We start from the raw sequence: 19,246 nt of genomic DNA, 5'->3' as shown, positions 1-19,246 counted from the left end.
TTAAAAAAAAGAACACCATGTTAAACATATTGACAAATACATGTATGCAACTGTAGTGAACTATCATTTTAGAGGATGCATTAGTTAAAATTTATTCAGGCCAGAATATAATAAAGACTCGTTTTAGGAATCAATTTTTAAAGCTTGATTTTATTTGTTTATTTTTGTATTTCTTAAACCCAGAAACAAAAATTGTTTTTTTGTTTTTTTGGTTTTTTTTTAAGAAGACGATGTTGTTAAGATTGCTCTGGGTTAAAAAGATAGGCAGAGTTGGCTTTTCCTGAGTAAAATGTGGAGCCATTGTAGAATGTTGAACAAGAGAGATAGAAACTACATTAAATGTTAAAAGGATTTTCTGCTGCTTGTTAAGAACAGACTTTTAGAGGGTCAAAGGTACAAGCAGAGAGACCAGATGGGAAGTTAGGGCAGTAACCCATGTCTGACATACATGTGGCTTGAATCAGAGTGGTAGACCTAAGGGAGGAGAAGAAACCTTCAGCTATTGGATGTGTCGGGAGATGCAGCCCAGTGGGTGTGTTAATGGACTGGCTGGAGAGAAGACTGGGATGACCCTGTGGTTTTTGGTCTGAGCAATAGGCAGAATGCACCTTCCAAGTGAGGAAGGCCCTTAAATAGAAATAGGGATGGTTAACATGTGGTAGAGCAGGCTTGGGGATGTTGGGAACATGGGTTTTTGGATATGTGGCATTTCTGATGTCACCTAGACAGTATGAGTCATTGTGGAGCTCAAGAGAGGGGACTGAGCTGAAAGTATTGGCATAGAGATGAATTTAATTATGAGGCTGCTTACAATTACCAAGAGCATGAGTACAGAGAGAATGACATTGAAGATTCTGGGAAACTCCAACTTTAAGAGGAGAAATCAGCAGTGGCGATGAGGAGTGAACAGTTAGGAGAAAAATCAAAAGAGTGTGGTTTATTAGAAACCAAGTGATACACATCTATCAGGGAGCAAAGAATGAAAACCTGTGTCAGTGCTCCTGACAGAGAGGTCAGTGAGAGCCTGAGCAGTTTGACCAGAGTGGCCAGGCCAGACCTTGTTTTAGTGTTTATGACTATGAACCAGTCAGCATAGCTGAGTTTTTCTCCAGCAGCGTTTGTTGAATAGTGTTCATTCTTACCATTCCTTCCTTATTAAAATGTGAAGTATGGTATGTAGACAGAAGGGGATATAAGAGTGTATTTCTGGAAACATGTACTTCAAGAAACAGAGCATGTGCAGCCCGTGGAATCTCTCCTGTTCTGCTCTGGGTGGTATTCCTTCCTCCCCTCTGCAGGCAGTCACTGTCCTGTCTCATGACGTCCATTGCCTTGCTTCTCTCAAGTTTTATCATATATGTGTATATAACCAACAAACACTTTAATTTTTGCCCATTTCTGAATTGTATTTTTTATTATCTCATTTATTAACGTTTTTGGTCAAATTAATCTACTTATTGCATGTAGGTGTCGCTCCTTCACTTAATAGACGCTTGAGTTTCTCTCTGTGTAAAGCCATCATAGACTGTGATTTTGAGAACATTCTTGTCCATATATCCTGATCCATAAGCATTTGGATTTCTTTAGGGCATGTAGAAGCACATTAGGTAGGTCTTAGTTGGGTGCCATCTCCAACTTCATTTGGTATTGCCAAATCATTTCCAAGGTGGTGAATGGTGCTGGTTTATATTCCCACCAACACTGTTCAGAAGTTCCTGTTGCTCACATGTTTACCAGCAATTCCCTAGTGATTAATGCTGAACATCTTTTCCTGTGTTTACTGTACTGATCAACTTAAATTTTAGTCATTCTGGTGGGTTGATAAAGAGATCTCATGTGGCTTTAATTTACATCTCCCTACTTGCCATCAAGGTAGGTGCCTGCTAACATTATTTACCGATTGGACATTTCACTCCATAGAATACCTTTCGTGCTATCTGTTTGACTCCTCTGTCCCCTCCCGCCCCGCCCTGTCCCCGTGCTCGAACCCACTCTGGAGTTGCATGCGTGGTGAATCAGCCTTCCACTGTCCTGTGTGTTTTAACTGTCTTTTTCTGACTTGCAGCTTTCCAAGGCTTCAAGTTCTTGACTTTTTTGGTAGTGTCATTGCACTTTTTAAAAGCACTGTTCTCCCACCCCAAGATTATTTACATATTATTTTGTACTATCTCCTGAAAGCTTCGTCCTTTTTTTTTTTTTTTTAAGTTGCTGATGGACCTTTATTTTATTTTATGTGATGCTGAGGGTTGAACCCAGTGCCCCTCTAGGCAAGCACTGTTCCACTGTGCTACAATCCCAGCTCAAAACTTTGTACTTTTACCTTTCATGGTTGGGTCTTTAATCCACTGGAATTGATTGTATAAAATTGGAGTTCAATTTACATTTTTTCCCCTCCAATTTTTTATTTTCACTTAAAGAGATCTAATTGTCCCAGAACTAATTGTTTAAAATACACTGTTTTTTGTTTCTGGACTTCCCTTGGTCTTACTGTTTATCCAGACATCAGTATCACATTGTCTCGACTCCAGCAGGTATAGTTAAAAGCTGGTCCCATCTTGTACCTCTACAGTAATTTTTAGCTATGTTTGACACTGCATTTCCATGTAAGGTTAAAACTACCCTACTTCCAAACATCTATATAAGCTATTGTATTCATTTTTTTTTTCTGGGTACCAGGAATTTAACCCAGGGGTACTTGACCACTGAGCCACATCCTCAGCCCTATTTTGTATTTTATTTAGAGACAGGGTCTTACTGGTTGCTTAGCACCTCACTTTTGCTGAGGCTGGCTTTGAACTCGAGATCTTCCTGCCTCAGCCTCCTGAGCTACTGGGATTAAAGGTGTACAGTATTGTGCCTGGCTATTGTATTCATTTTTAAATGTAGTAAAATACATTTGTAATTTTAACCATTTAAAGTTTACAGTTGTATTAGCAAACACATTCTCATTGTTATGAAGCCATCGCCATATTTGTCTCCAGAATTTTTTATCTTCCCAAGTTGAAACACCACACCCACTGAACAGCAGCTCTCCGTTTCCTCCAGCCATGGCAGCCCCCATTCTGCTGTCTGTGAACTTACTCACATAAGTCCAGCCACAATGGTTTGCCATTTTTTTCTGACTTACTTCACTTAGCTTTATGTTCTCAGGGATCATGTATGTTGTGTCACCTATCAGAATTTCTTTCCTTTTCTGCTGAGTAATATTCCATTGTATGTTTTTGCCACATTTCATTTCTATACCCATTTGTTAGTGGACACTTGGGCTGTTTCTACCTTTTGACTATTTTTAATAATGGTACAGTGAACAGTTTATATCCTGGTTTCTATCCTTTTGGGTATAGTGCAAGGAGTGGTGGTGGAACTTTGTGGGGAACTTCCGTGGTGTCCCTGCAGTCACTGTACTGTGTTACATTCCCAGCAGCAGTGCACGAGGGCTCAGATTTCTCCACACCTTTAGTGTTGCTTTTGTTTTCATCACAGCTGATAGTGGATGCGAAGAGGTACCTTATGACTCTCTTTGCAATTCCCTTGTGATTAATGCTGAACATTTTTTCCTGTGTTGACTGGCTATTTGGCAGGCCTTGGACTGGCAATCCTCCTGCCTCAGCCTCCCAAGGAGCTGGTATCACAGGTGTGTACCACCATGCTTAGCAACCTTGTCAAAAACAAATTGGCCTTAGATGAATGGGCCATTTCTGGACTGTCAGCTTTATGCCTGTGGTCTACCTGATTATCCTTTTGTCAGTGTCACTCCATTTTAATTATTCCAGCTTTGTAATAATATTTGAAATTGAGAATTGTGAATCCTATAAATTTGTGGTCCTCTTTCATTATTCTTTTAGCTATTTAGGATCCCTTTCAGCTCCACAATAATTTTAGGATGGACCTTTCTATTTCAGAAAACAAACAAAAAGCCTCTTGGAATTTTGATAGAGATTGTGTTGAATTACTTCTTTTCCTATCTGGAGTCCTTCTAATTTTTCTTGTCTGATTGCTCTAGCTAGACCTTCCAATGCTGTGTTGAGCAATGGTGACAATGGACATTCTTCCCCTGTTCATGATCTTACAAGAATAGAGTTCAGTCTTTGTTAAGTATGATGTTAACTATAGTCTTTTTTTATTTATAGATTTTTTAGTTGTTGATGGACCTTAATTTTATTCATTTATTTATATGTGGTGCTAAGAATCAAACCCAGTGCCCCAGACATGCTAGGCAAGTGCTCTACAACTGAGCACACCCAAAAACATGAAGCAGACCAGCCCTAAGTATGGTCTTTTTATCTGGGGCTTTTATTATATTGAGGTAGTTTCCTTCTCTTCCTAGATTATGGAGCCTATATTATGAAATAGAGTTGAATTTTATTTGCATCAAGTGAGGTGATTATGTGGGGTTTGCCCTTCATCTTCTTACCATGGAGTATTACATAGATTGATTTTTGTATGTTGAACCATTCTGAATTCCAGGAATAAGTCCCACTTGGTCATGGTGTATAATCCTTTTGATGTGCTGTTGAATTCAATTTTCTAGTATCTTGTTGAGAATTTTTACATCAATATTTATAAGGAATACTGGCTGCAGTTCTTTTGTATTGTTGTGTCAGGGTAATACTGACTTTATAGAATGAGTTTGGGAATGTTATCTCCTCTTTTTAGTCTTTCAAAGAGTTTGGGAAGGATTGGTGTTAATTCTTTTTTAATGTGTCTCCTTGGTTGTAGGAGAATATACTTGTATGAATTCAGTCTTCTTAAATTTGTTAAGATTATTTTGTGGACTAACTTGTGTTCTTATCTTGGAGAATGTTCCATATGCACTTGAAAACTGTGTGGGTTTTTTTGCTGCTATTGGGCGGAATGCTCTGTATGTTTGTTACTTTCAGTTGGTCTCTAGTGTTCAGATCCACTGTTTCCACCATGTTTTGCTTGTTCTGTTCTTACTGAAAGTGAGGTGCCATAGCTTCCCACTGTTGTGTCATTGCCCATTTCCCCCTTCAGTTCTTTCAGCATCTGCTTCATGTTTTTGGGTGTCTCATGTTAGGTGTGTATGAATTTATCATTATTATATCTTACTAGTGAATTGATCATTTTATAATTACATAATGTCCTTTGTCCATTTTTACAGTTTTTGCCTTAAAATCTATTTTGTCTGATATAAGAACTTGTGGTATCTTTAGTTTGCCATTTGCATGGAATATCTTGTTGGTTTTAAGTTATGCATATGCTTAGACATAGTTTTAATACATAGCAAGTCTTGTACTTTAATCCCTTCAATCTACTACAATTATATTTAAAGTAATTTCTGATATAGGCTTATTATTCTATTAATTTTTTTCCTGTCTAAAAGCATTTTTCTCTCACTTTTCTTCTCCTGATATATTTCTTTTTGTTGTTCGTAATTTTATTTTTTTTGTAGTGACATGTTTTTGGTTCCCTCTCATTTCCTTTCATGTGTATTTTACACAGAATTTCTTTGTGGTTATCTTTATAAATTACATAGAATATCTTAAAGTTCTATTGATCTGTGTTAAACTGATAAATTAAATAATGGTAAAAATTCTATTTCATATCACTGTTTGCCTTCTATTTTGTTATTGATGACACAAATTGTTTTTATTTTGTATTCATTAAAATAGATTCACAATTATTTTTATGCTTTTAAGTATTTTTATACCAGATTTATAAGTGTTTTACTCACCTACATTATGATGTTACAGAATTGATTGTATGTTTTATCTTTACCAAGGATCTTTATATTTTCTTATGGTTTTTTGTTCCTATGTATCATCCTTCCAATTCAACCTGGAATATTTTTTCAGTATTTCTTATAGGGTAGGTCTGGTACTGATAAACTCCCTCAGCTTTTGCTTATCCATGAAAGTCTTAATTTCTTCTTATTTTTGAAGGACAGTTTTGCCAGGTATAGTATTCTTGGTTGCTTGGGGTCCCCACCCCATTGTTACTTTGAATATATCATCCTGTTCTCTTCTAGCCTAAAAGGTTTCTGCTGATAAAGTCATCTGATAATTCTCATAGGAGCTGTTAGGAATGTGCTGTTACTTTTTGCTTTTTGAAGATTCTCTGTCATTTTTTAACAGTTAATTATGATGTGTCTTGCCATAGATCTCTAGATTTTTTCCCCCCCTGTTTTGGAGCTCTCTGTGAGTATTGCATTTGGATGTCCATATCTCTCCTTCAATGTGGGAACTTTTCAGTTATTATTTATTCAAATAGGTTCTCTGCACCCAACTTTACTTTTTCTCCTTCTGTGTGTCCCAATTGATATGCTTTTCTGTTTGATGGTGTCCCATAAACCCCTCATATCCTCTTACCTCTCCTCTGTTCTTTGTGCCCCTCTGCCTCAGTGATTCTGACTGTTTGTCCAGGTGCACTGACACACTCTCCTGGTCACGTCTTCTGTCAATCCCTCCATTAATTTTTCAATTCAGTTATTATATTCTTTAGTTCTAGAATTTGTTTGATCCTTCTTCATAGTTCTGGCTCTTGTTGATCTTCCTTTTTGTTAATGCATCCTTTTCTAATTTTAGTTTTTTGTGTTCTTTTAATTCACTGTGTTTCCTTACAACTGTAATTTTGAATTCTTTATCTGGAAAGTCATATGTCTCTGTTTCATTAGGATCGGTTTCTGCACATTTTTGTTCCTTTAATGTATCATGGCTATTTCTTTGTGAGTCTTGTTTTTTCATCATTGGGATTTGGTCATTTGAAGAATCAGCCATCTCACCCAGACTTTGTGACCTAGTTTCATATAAGGAGGACTTTCTCCAGTCAGCCCTGCTAAAGAGTCTGGAAACCTCTCAAACCTCTGATAGGTATGCATCTTCCTTGGGGTGGTACATGTAACCTGTTTGAAAGGGTTTGTCAGTTTCTACTTGGGCACTATAAATTGTGGTAACTTCACCTAGTGTTCACCTGTGGTACTAAAGACTGGTATGGAGCAGGTTCTTCTCCTGGTACCTGTATCCAGTTCCTGATTTTTTGTTTCCCCAACCTTAGGTGGAACAGATAGCTTACAGGGGAGGGGGGTGTTGGCAGGAGTTGGGTTTTCTCTTTCTCCAGATCAAAACCTCAGTAGATTATGATCTGGTAAATTATTTTCAAAATAATATACCCACACCAGAGTCTAGATGCACTGTTCTATCTAGATGGTAGAGATGCAGGAGTGGATATAAATCAAGAAGTAACTGCCATATTTCAAGTGTTGTATAAAATTTACCAAAAGACACCATGACCAAGTTTCTGTGAATATTGAATTGATAGCTTAGAAAACATCTTCCTCTAGTGTACCTTCTGTGAATTCTTAATAGTACTCTACATATTGAAGATATTTTTCTTTCCATAGGATCATTTGTAATTCCTAAAAAACATTTATACCTAGTATGGCACATAGCAGGAACTCAAATATTTGCTGAATTGCTCCAAATTAGACTCAGTCACAATTCATTTAAATTCAGTTACATTAATCCTAAAATATTACTAAGCCTCACTAACACTTTGAGAGAATCACAGACCTTCTGATGTGCTCACTGATGGTACATAATTTTTAATTTGCACACATGATTCAACTGTATACAGCCCCGATCCCACAGGCCTGTGACTGTCCCACTGCAGGCTGATCAGGAGAATCTAGAACAGTCACTGAATGGGTGGATTTCCTTAGACATGGCAGTCTAGACACATTATGAACACTGCTGTATTTGTGAAAAAGATACTGCTGTTTCATAACATGAAAAGGATAAATAAAAATGATTTCCACATTTGAACTTAAAATATTTTCAGTTATTTCTTTGCCAAAAACTTTCAAGTTGATTGGTTTCTTACCCCTCCCCACTTGGGGCTACACTGGGAGGATGAAAGTCTGAGAGGCTCTGCATATGCAAGGACAGCGATAGTCCTGAACTGGTACTCCTCTCCTCCATCCTGTTTAAAGCCCTCACTTTCAGGAAGGTCCCTGACTCAGAGTTTTGAGCCTAGGCGACACCCTGCAGTCCTGCAGTGTAGATGCTACACCGCCCCAGGGAGTCAGCATCAGTCTCAGTGTCAACTTTTCATTCTCCCATTTGTGGTACCAGTTATTTGGGGGAGATGGCAATACAGTGCCTTGGGAAAGTGGCATTGGATTTCTGTGGACTTGCCTGGTGGTGCCCTTTGAGGCAGCAGGACGTAGGTCTAAACAGGGTGACTGAGGTGGCACCACAGCCAACTGAAAGGCCCCTGTCTCTGGAACCAGCCAAGTGACTGGATAGGTGCCCCCACTTCTTCAGCAAGGAAGTGGCAGCAAGGGGCAGGACTGTCGAGACCAAGAAAGAATGACAAGTCACCGTCCAGTGCGGTGCGTAGGCCTTGCTTAGACACTGGCTGGAACAAACCCTTAAGACATTATTGAGACATTGGGGAGATTTTAGTTTGCTTTGGACACTAGATGTTAGGAAATTATCATTCATTTAGTTAGGTGTGGTAATAGCATGGTGATTATGCTTTTTAAAGTCTTTATGTTTCAGAGATACATTGGCTTTTAATTTCTTCAGGGAAACAAAGTGGAGGAAGGCAGATTTATTGAGAACAAGGGGATATTGAAATTAAGCCTGGTGATGGCACATGAAATGGTTTTATAGTAGATTATATTTTTGTGTATGTTTGAAATGTTCTCTAATTTAAAAAAGAGAGGAGGGGGAGAGAGAGGGAGAGGGGGAAAGGGCGAGGGGAGAGACACTAAAGAGAGCAAATATTGCTCCCAACCTAGCCAGCTCCAAAACTCCACTGCAGACACAAGTCGTCTTCTTTCCTGTGACCAGTCCCTAGATCCCCTCCAACATCACCACACTGTCACAGATGTGTCTATGGGGGCAGGGAGAGAGGCATGTGAGCAATCCCTGTGGACCCCACAGCACAGAATTAGCAGCTGACTTTCACAAGGCAAGCTGTTCTTGGAGGGTGGTGGAGTGGAATGGACACAGGATTCAGAACCACAGGACCTTGTTCTGCTACTGATTAGATGTGGCTTTGTGCAAACTATCTAATCTGCCTCTGATAATCCCTGCCATAAGCATCTCTCTTAGGTCTGAGAAGAAAGCTCTGCAAATAGCTTTTTAAATGCAAATTATTGTAGAACAAAACCAAGGCCTGTACCTTGGGAGCCACAGGATCTTTGAAATCCCACAGGCCAGGGTGCATTTTCAGGATGTCTTGTCTTCTATAGAAAAGGACATCTGAGGTTGTTGTGTAGGTCCCCACATGTTCTGGCCACTGGAATTGACTCTTCTGACTGCTGACCTTGCTTTGCCTTCTGCCTTAGTTCCCCACAGGCGCCTCAGCTGGCTGCTTTGTCTGTTTTACATTTTATATAAAGACATCTCCCCAGTTGGCATCATCACCAGTCACTTTCATAGGCTGGCCATCTTGTAACTCCTGTTAGTGACCACATGGTCAGCGTTGGTTAGATGTCCTGTGCCGGCCACACTGAAAGAAACAATGAAGTATGTATAAAGTCACGCTACAGCTTCTGCTTTCCAGAGAGGAAGAAGGTAGAGGGGAATGGGGTGGGCATCGTTACCCAAGGTCACGTACCTCTGTACTGTGGTGCTACTGGTGCAACTCTGCGTTGCATACAGTCAAAAGACATGAAAGCTATGCTCCATGTGTGCTGTATCAGAATGTACTCTGTTGTCATGGAGAACTCATCAGAACAAATTACGAAATTCAAAAATAAATAAAAAAGGTAGGTTGTGGTCCAGAGATTATCAGTCTTTTTCTGCTTCAGTGGAATTATTTCCTTGTGCAGCTCAACCCAAGCTTCCTGCTTGGAGGCCATCTCCCACCTGGGTCTGGGGCGGAGCATCCTGACCATCCTGATCATCCCTCTGCCAGGCTTGATCCTAACTGCTTAGGCTAACAGCACACTTTTGAGGCTCACTGTGTGGCAGGCACTCATAAAATACTGGCCAACTCTTTAATATTTAGAATTAACTGACCAGCTTTGGTTAAAAATAGCAGGCCAGTTTGCTTGTATATTTAACTTCTCCCCTTTCTTTCCTGCTCCTTTTTTCATGTTGCATCTTACTAATGTCAATAAAACAGCTTAGGAATGACCACTACTTCTGTTATGCCCCTTACTCTCCCTGTGCCTGTGGACGGGGCTGGTGGATTGTTCTCTCAGAGGACGACAGTCCGATCTCCTCTCTCCACCCTCTTCAGGATGCCTTCATATACTGGCCGCTCCTTGGCTTCAAAGTGTCCAGTTGGCATCTGCTGCCTGCAGTTCCATCGTCAACACGGAGTTAGGGGTGAAATGTGAGGCCAAACTCAGCCCATCAGGCAGGGTCTATGTGGAATTTATCCACTTCATAAAAAAAAGTTTGGCTTTCTTTACCTACATCTGTATGATCAGCTCCTCTGCTATGGATTACTGGTTGGAAGTCAGAATCAGGATTTTCTGGGAATAGTCTGTTTAGTAATTGTGTTCCTTCAATATATTTTTACCAAATATTTTAATGTGTGCCAGGTACTGTTCTGGGTGCTAGGGAAACAGCAGTAAATAAAACAGGAAAATGCCAGCCTTTGTAGAGCGTATTGGGGGCGGGCAGACAAATAACAACAAAGTCACATAGTAGTGAGTGTTACAAAAAAAAAAAAAAGATGAGTGGTGGGTGAGAGGGGCCTGTCTTGGGTCGGACATGAGGCACTCTGAACAGAGATCTGAGGATTTGAGGGAACAGTCTCTGGGCCTGGGGACAGGGAGCATGGCAGGACATTGTAGCAGAGGAGGCACCTATAGAGGCCTTGTGGCAGTGTGTGGCGGCTGTGTGCTTGACATGTCAGGGAGTAGCTTACGGGCATGTGACAGGGATCTGGCCTGGAGGAGAGTAGGAAGATGTGAGGGCAGAGGTGCACGGGGCCAGAGGATGCCATGGTAAAGACTATGCTGCATGGCCTGGCCATCAGATTGCTGTGGGAAGGGTCCCCCCTGCCAGGGGTCCACAGACAAGCCGGGAGAGTAGGTGCCCAGGGTTCTAGTGAGCAGCTTGCTTTTTCGTCACCTGTCCCTCTGGAACAGATGGACTAACGTCAGCCCACTCCATTCAGAGCATGAGGGTACAATGAGAAAAGATGGACCCCTTCCTCAGAGAGCAAAGAATTGAAAACCAGAGTTCAGACCAACCAGCACTAGCTGGTGCTTTGTGGAACTGTTTCAAGGGAAGAATGTTCTCAGTTTACTCTTAATAAAGCAAGTCAGGAACAGGAGTGATTCTCCATTTCTCTAAAGAAATGCCTTTCAAGATGGCTGCATAGGAATGACTTCATGAGAATCCAGGTTGTACAAGGAGGACCCACCACTGTGGATCCCTAGAGACAAGTATGCTCCTGAGTTTCTTGAAGATGAACTGGTTGTCACTTCAGGTTCCAAGTGGCCATCCCAGGTCCACTCTGTAATGGACTAAAGGGGGTTGGGACACCTATAGCCTACTCCGACCTTCACCATCTGCCTGAGGCTGTACTGCTGAGCAGAACCAGGCCTTGCCACAGGTCAGCCCTTCTCTAGCCCAAGAAGTTAGTGGAATTTGTACCAGTGGGTTAACTGGGATTCACGTGGACTGGTGGACATTGCACTTAATCAAATTCAACACTTTTCCATTGTGAGTCTTGTAAAATCAACAACACAGTGCAAAAATCAACAGCCTACTCAGCGTTCGAGATCTCGGTTCTTAGTGACACAAGTAGGAAAGTACTTCTGTGACCATTTTGTAGGTCACAAAATGAGACTCGAGGTCAAAGTATTTGTGATTTGGGTACACTGTCAGGTAAAGGTACATTGCAGGACTGCAATTCAGATTCCTGATTCCAAACACTAGACTTGTAAATACAGCCCTACCCATTTTCCGCCTTCAGCAACAACCATTTCAAAGTAAAATAAGCTGCCTCCTGGCTTTCATCCTTCCAGTTTCCTCTTTTCTTACCCTTCCCCCATTCCCACCCCTGCTTATCCTCCTCCTCCTCCTCAACTCACTGTGTCAAAAGGAAATAACATGTTTTAGATAAACTAATTTCCTGAAAGTTCAAGTCTTCTAGCAGTATCTAAGAATCATTTTACTTTAACATTCATATTTCTGCTTTTATTACCTGTCAGAACTTCTGTTAGCTTTCTGTTACTATAACAAAATGCCTCAGATAATCAATTTAAAAAGATGAAAGGTTTATTTTGGCTCACAGCTTCAGAGGTTATAGTCCATGGTCAGTTGGTCACATTGTTTGGGCTTTGAAACACGGCAGCACATCATAGTGTGATGGACTAAACTGCTCACCTTGTGGTGGCCAGGAACCAGAGAGAGAGAGAGAGAGAGAGACAGAGAGACACTGACTGGTATCCTGTAATGGCCCTTGAGTGTATGCCCCCTAAGCACTTCAGACCTCCCAGCAGACCCTACCCACTTCTTAAAAGTTTCACCACCTCCAGATGGTGCCACTCTGAGGACAAGGCTTAAACATTGGGAACATTCAAGGTCCAAACACTGAACACCCTTTGATCACATTTTTATTAGGATCTTAGTATTTTCTTATCAATTTGTATACACTGTTTTAAAAGAAAAATTTGTTTGATTTTTCTTATAATCACCTTTGCTACATAGACATTTGTACTGAATATTAGGCCGATCTAGTCAAGCAGGCAGAACCATCTAGAAGCAATTGTCTTTATGCAAAAATAATGCAGGTCCCTTGCCCTAGGTGTATCTGAAGCTGAGCAGAGTTCTTATTTAACCTCCTTTATGTGAAGCAAAAGCAAAGAAATACTGCATCCTAGCACACTAATATGTCAGGGCACATACAAGTCTGCGTGTCTTGAGGTGTGCTCTAGAAGTATGCCAACCCTTTCTCAGTGACCTGAGGAACAGCAGTGGAACAAGAAGAGTGAACCCTCAGTCCTTGCACACACCGTGCTTCTGGTACATTTTCTGCCTTTCTCAAATCTCATGTACTTTGTCTCTTCAGGGTGGTGACAGATCTTTGAATTTATTTGATCCTTTATTCAGAAACACTTTGGCTATAGCTGTATTTTTTCCTGCATAAACCATGAAACCAAGTTAGAACCAATTAAAATAATAAAAAGTGATTATTTTTTAAAACTACTTTAGTTGTAGATGAACACAATACTTTATTTATTTTTATGTGGTGCTGAGGATCGAACCCAGTGCCTCACACATGCTAGGCAAGTTTGCACTCTGCCCTGAGCCATAGCCTCAGCCCCTGGAATGACTGTTTAAAATACAGTGAAAAGCTTTTTTTAAAAAAGACTACCCAAAATAAAATTTGACCAAAGCTCATCTATAAGTAGACCTGGATTTCAGACATATGGACTTATTTAGGGCCTGCAAGGCTGTCGGTCTTATTCCTGTTCCCCAGTTAGTAAGATGACTGTCTGACGGTTTCCCAACAGGCGTTCTGGCCTCTCCGCGGGCGGTCCCATCTCTGTGGAGACATGGCATTACTGCTGTATGAGGTGCATCTGTATGAGGTGCATCTATGTGGGGCTTCACATCAGAACATGAAGAACACTCACTACAGTGCTGCCGTGTACGGAGCTCAGAGACAGCAGCAGCCCGTGCTATGCAAATAAAGTGACCCTTGTAAAATGTGAATGTCATAGAAATCCAATCATCACGTTTTTATGATACAAAAGATTGCACTTGGAAAATATGTAACTGTAAACACGACACTTGAAATTTCAACAGTAAGTTTGAGGTACCTATATTTTTGTTTTATGATGTTTTGGGTTGTTATAATGCTTGTCATGTAAAATGAAAGAGCTGTGATTGTTACACATACTCCAGTGCACGCTGATGGTCTGGAGCACACACAGGTGCCAGAAACAAAACACTCCCCTTCACTTGCAGTGCTCTTATTGTTGCATCTAATTGAAAACATGAAGAAAACACCTCTGTGGATTTATCACTCCGGGAAGATGTGGTACCATACCATAGAGCCTCAAAAAACTCTTCTAGGCTTAGAATAAATTTTAGGACATTTATGATATTTGTATTATAATCAAATCCTATGCTCCCCCCACTTAAAAAAAAAAGAAAGAAGGAATAAAAGACACTCTTCCAATGATCATCTGCTTCATTGTCTTAAAACATTTCTATTTTAGGTATATTTTAGAAATATTTGCCAGTGAACTAAAAAGATTTTGACATTTATACCTTCCTTAGGTGTAAGCTGTGATCTCATCCTCAACAACTTCAGAACTAGCAACTTTCAACTGTTTCCCCGGTCATTCAGTCTGTAAGACTCAGTGCCCATTGGGGACATGGTCATCTCAGCCTCCTGTCCTAGTGATCTTATTGTGCAGCTCATACAGAAATGTCTGTGCTGATTGATACTCAGACTGTCTGTGCACTGCCTTACTGTGTCTAGCACGTGTGACATAACACAGGCTTTTAGATGTTTTGTTATGAAACAGCTTCTTTATAAATCTCTTCATTACTCATTTTTGTTCTCAAAAAAGCTCTTTAATTGAAACTGTGGTTTCCCGATCTCACTGCCTGCACTGCCCCACCTGTGCCCCTAGGGCTGGTGGCTGCACTGCTACCTAGCACCTGGAGCCCTGCTCCCCGAAGTCCCTCTCCTGAATGTGAGGCATACTCTCTGGAAACTGTTCCCCTCCCCCAGCCCCTGTGAAGCTGTGGATCCCTGAAATACAAATGATAAAATATAGATCTCATTTACCTGACATTTTAAGTTAATTAGATATTTTTCTTGATAGTTTACATATTGAAATTTTTCAAGACAACAATATAGAAAGATTTTTACTTCAGAGGTTGGCAAAAGTCAACATAGCATTTTATAGTAGAAGGTGTAAAAGTGGGAAAGTGCTTTATTTTTATGATTTTTTTAAACTTCTTTATTCTAATTAACACAATTTTTTGTAACTACATTTAACTACCTTTATATTCTAAGCTTAAAAGTAAGTATTTGTTCTTTTGTTTTATTTTTGTTTGTTTTGTTTTTGTTTTTTCCTGAGCTTGAAAACAATCAGGAATAATTCTCAAAAAAAATTTGGCTTTAAAAATATTTTATCCTGTTGTATTTTGTTCAGATTACTTGGGAAGTAGTACAGAGGAGAAGGGACTATAAAACCGATTTATTTTTATTTGCTAGAAAAAGCTGCTGTTTTCCACTGGCAGATGCATGAACAAGTAGCAAGGCCCTTTCTCAATGACAATAATTTTTGTTTTGAAGCTCATAAATCCAATGACACACCATCCATGGCCATACTGTTGATAATAAGTGTTAAACTGTCTCTCTCATGAAACCTCAGCTATTCAGTCCTGAATATTCAGTCTCTCTTATCGTTTAATTTGGGGAAACCTCCTCTTGGTAGATTCAATGCCTGGTCTCCCTTGTTGTAAAATTAAACAGTTAAGTTCTGCATCAGTTTATCTGCACTGTGACTAGATCATTTCAGACTTGCTGAGTTTTGAGTCCTCTTTAGAAATGGTGATTCCTCTTTCTGCATCTGATTTTAAGTGCAAATGTTTTTGTCACAGTCCGTGCCTGTGCCTGAAGAGAAAGACTGGTGGGAACAAGGTGGGAGGGACAGCTCTGTGGTGACAGGAGGGGCTGTTTGTAGAATGACATAACAGCAGAAAACGACCTGGGGAGACAGGGAGGGGGCTCTTAGAGTAAGCCAAACAGAAGGGGACAGACTCCCGATGCACTTTGCAGGTCACAGGACTCCATAACAGACTATGCATGCCCCTGGGAGACAGGCCTCAAGGGCATGCCAGCCGATACTCCACCCCTACCCCCACTGCCACCCCTGGCTGCTAGGTCTTTGTGTGCCCCCTGCTCTGATGCTCCCGGGCTTTTGCTGCACCCGAGGAGCCAAAGTTTGAGGCTTGAAATGTAGAGGAAAAGCCAGGGAGAAACAGATTGGAGGGGAAATCAAAGTTCTGTCCACCGTATGTTATAATGTGATATCCCAGATTGATGACACTCTAGAAGTACCTTCAGGAAATTTTTTAGGAACTTTAGTCAAATAACAGTGATGCCAGAGACATTCCAGATAGAAACATTTCCTTATTGCTTCACATAAGGAGACACAGATCTTCCCGACTTGTATGTCCTGCATCCAGTGGTGAATCAGCAACATTTTCTTAGCCCAGAGGGGATGATATCAGGGTCTGTCAGCTCAGTACTATGACATTTGGATGGGGTGATCCTGGGTGGTTTGTTTGTTTTATGCCTGGGCAGTGGGGAGGGTGCTCAGTACCCTATAGGATGTTTAGCAGCATCCCTAGTCCACGAGATGACAGCTGTGGAAACCACAAACCTCACGACAGCCCAGAGAGCCTTGGGGACAAGATCATTCCCAGTTGGACCACAAGCTTGCGCTAAGCAACAGAACTCTCTCCGTGAGGCCAGGGGTGGCAGGATGGCACTCAGCCGTGCACTCGAGTTCTTTATCTTGTACTCCCAGGACAGGTAGGAAATTCTAAATGTCTGCTGCCTGTTTCTGATAGAACAGACAAGCGTTCTGAATTCATGTCTGACTTAAATGTCAACAAAGCCATGTAGCCATCACTTGATGCTGGACCGCAGCCTCTTGTGAACCCACTAACTAGATCTCTGAATCGTGCAACCCTTCTCCATTTCCAGGACTTTTAAATGGAACAAAAATTGGATTTTGTCATCATTCTTGGGTTTTATTGATACATGCCTGTTTCCATTCTTTTAGTTCTCTCACCATCTCTGATTTAATCACAAGTGGCTAAGGGCGAGGGGTGGGAGGAGTGACCAGCCTAGTGTCCGTAAGGCGCTTGACCCAGCTTTTAGTGCAACTAGAAGTCTTTCACATGCCCGGTTCAGGAGCTACTGAATGTCTAATTTATGTAATCTCCGTAGTACAACAAAGGATCCCAGCCCACTGCCACCGGCTTATTGCTAGCTGATCCCTGGGGACAGGGGCAGAGTGCTGCATCTCTCTCCAGCTGCACTGCTACCCTGAGACATAGTGTGATGGCATTTTTGCTTTGCCTCTGACAAAACTGAAACAAAGATAAGTGTCTTTCAGTAGGTCATGTGTAACTAATAAGTAACAGGACCGGGATGGGAGGACCAGGATGGGAGCACCAGCCACCGCGCCCCTAGCTGCGGCCACCAGTGGATTTTCTACAGAGCACTAGGCTACATTCAGGTCCTTGGTCACAAACCACACCTTTTGGTCTTCACCTGTCATCTTCAAAGCACCTGCTTTGGCCAGAAACATAGACCATGAGTGTAACTCCATCACTTGGAGCGGTTCAGAGGACTGATAGGAAAGTTCAGTGACTACAGCGCATATCCCACAGTTACAGATGATAGACTCAGTACAAACAACACAGGTTTGTCATCTTTAGGCTGTTAGGGGCCTCAGGGAGCTCCTCCTCTGGGACCTGGGGCATGTCCATTTCCTCGCCCTTCCCAGCTCCTGAGGCCCCCCACGTTTCCTGGCTGTGACTCTCCCCACAGCCACCTGCAAAGTCAGTGCCACTGCCTCTCACTGACCACTCACAGCATCCAGGCTGATGCCCAACCTTTCCCTCTGACGTGGGCCTCCCGGGATTCCCTACCTCAGCCTCTTAGGACCTTTTCACAAGGTGAAGAGCACATTAATCATGACTTCATTCTTACCGCATTCCAGTCTGAGTCAGCGAAACGCCTGCACCCACCACAGGGACCCTTGGGGGCCCTCAGAGTGGGTGGTGAAGACAGGCGCCCTCACCAGCTCTAGTGAGGTTCTGAGGCACTCTAGTGCTTGCCAGCGATGTATTTGATAGGTGATGCAATAGTAACTGACCTCAGGATTCTAGACAGGAATTAATGATGTCCATTAAAGCTTTCCACTTAGGACTACTCCCGGAGGCATTTTAAATGACTAGAGGACATGGAAGAACCAATCACCCCCTTTATGAATCTTATTCATCCAGGCTGTCCAGATTCTCTCGGGTTGTTTCCCTGTGTAGACAGGCAGAGAATTGGACCGTGTCTTGTTCCCGATGATATTTGTAAGTTTTTATGTACATTTAACAGAGAACCTTGAATTAAAATCAGTCACTGAGGTGTCTAAATCTGTATTAACTGGAAAAGCCAAGTTAAAAACTGCCACTTTCTATAAACATTTATAATTTGAACTTTAAAAAGAGCTATGAATTAATAAACTTCTGAATGTAAAGGTGATAAATTCAACAGTATGACAATTAAATAGCAATGATATTAGTAATAAAACTCACTTGTTGAACAACTGCATGCTGACCCTTTGCTCATTCCATCCTCACAGCCCTGAAAGACAGCTCAGGTCTTTTTACAGCTTAAGACAGGACATCCAGGGCTGAGCGTGTGCCAGACACCATAGAACTGGTGAATGCTGGGGGTCTGAAGTTTTGTATCTCTTCACTGTTCTTACTCACTAATGTGAATACATTTTAATGTTTTCTTTTGAATTTGGGGGGAAAAAATGACCCAGAGCTAGGTGTGTATGTAGCTCAATGGTAAGATTCTTGCCTAGTATGCATGAGACCCTGAGTTTAGTGCCTGCACTGCCAAAAAAAATAAATGACCCCAGAGACTTTGAGAAATTTAAGCAATGAAATTTTGTTCTTCAACATACAGTATTTCAAAATGACATTTGAATCTAAATTTCTAATATAATTATGACTTTTATTAAGATGTTTCTGTGAAGATAATTAGGGTAAACAAATGTGACATCATTTTCAATTGCATATTTCAGGTACAAGGTTAACTGCTTATATTAAAACTTCAGATCCTTGAAGTATTGAATAGCTAAGTAGCTCCTTCAAGTTTTGACAAAACAAAACAAAAACCCAAGCAAAAGCCGTCCAAGATAGATCAATCAGGGGGCACATAACTAAGGAACACTAAACATTCGAAAAGTCTGATGAGCTGAGAGTTCTCTACATATTTTAATTGATGCTATTTATGTTCCAGGAGATGAGTATGACGTCTGTGCCATTTGTTTGGATGACTATGAAGACGGAGACAAGCTCAGAGTCCTTCCCTGTTCCCATGGTAGGGGTAATTACTGCTTTAACTTGGCACACAGAGGGGTTTTATAGCTGGGTTCAGTGTTGCAGGGCGGGGACGCAGTTGTTAGTGCACCCCGAGGCAGGCTCTGCACTAGTTATTCGTCCACCTGAAGGTATTCTCTTTTTCTTGTCCCTAGACAAGAGCACAGATC

General features: G+C 41.3%; 1 protein-coding gene across 4 annotated transcripts in view; it reads left to right on the top strand.

Moving 5' to 3' along the window:
- Positions 1–19,246, top strand: part of Rnf13 (ring finger protein 13) — a 115,062-nt gene that overhangs the window by 93,518 nt on the left and 2,298 nt on the right. For all 4 annotated transcript variants that reach the window (XM_026379869.2, XM_026379872.2, XM_026379871.2 and 1 more), the window contains one exon: positions 18,997–19,077. In XM_026379869.2, the coding sequence (XP_026235654.1) occupies positions 18,997–19,077 (81 nt within the window). The remainder of the gene's footprint in view (positions 1–18,996; positions 19,078–19,246) is intronic.

The sequence above is a fragment of the Urocitellus parryii genome, chromosome 2 (assembly GCF_045843805.1).
Source record: "Urocitellus parryii isolate mUroPar1 chromosome 2, mUroPar1.hap1, whole genome shotgun sequence".
NCBI classification, from domain to species: domain Eukaryota; kingdom Metazoa; phylum Chordata; class Mammalia; order Rodentia; family Sciuridae; genus Urocitellus; species Urocitellus parryii.
The sequence above is the reverse complement of the archived record's forward strand: the minus strand, read 5'-3'. Positions and strand labels throughout refer to the sequence as shown.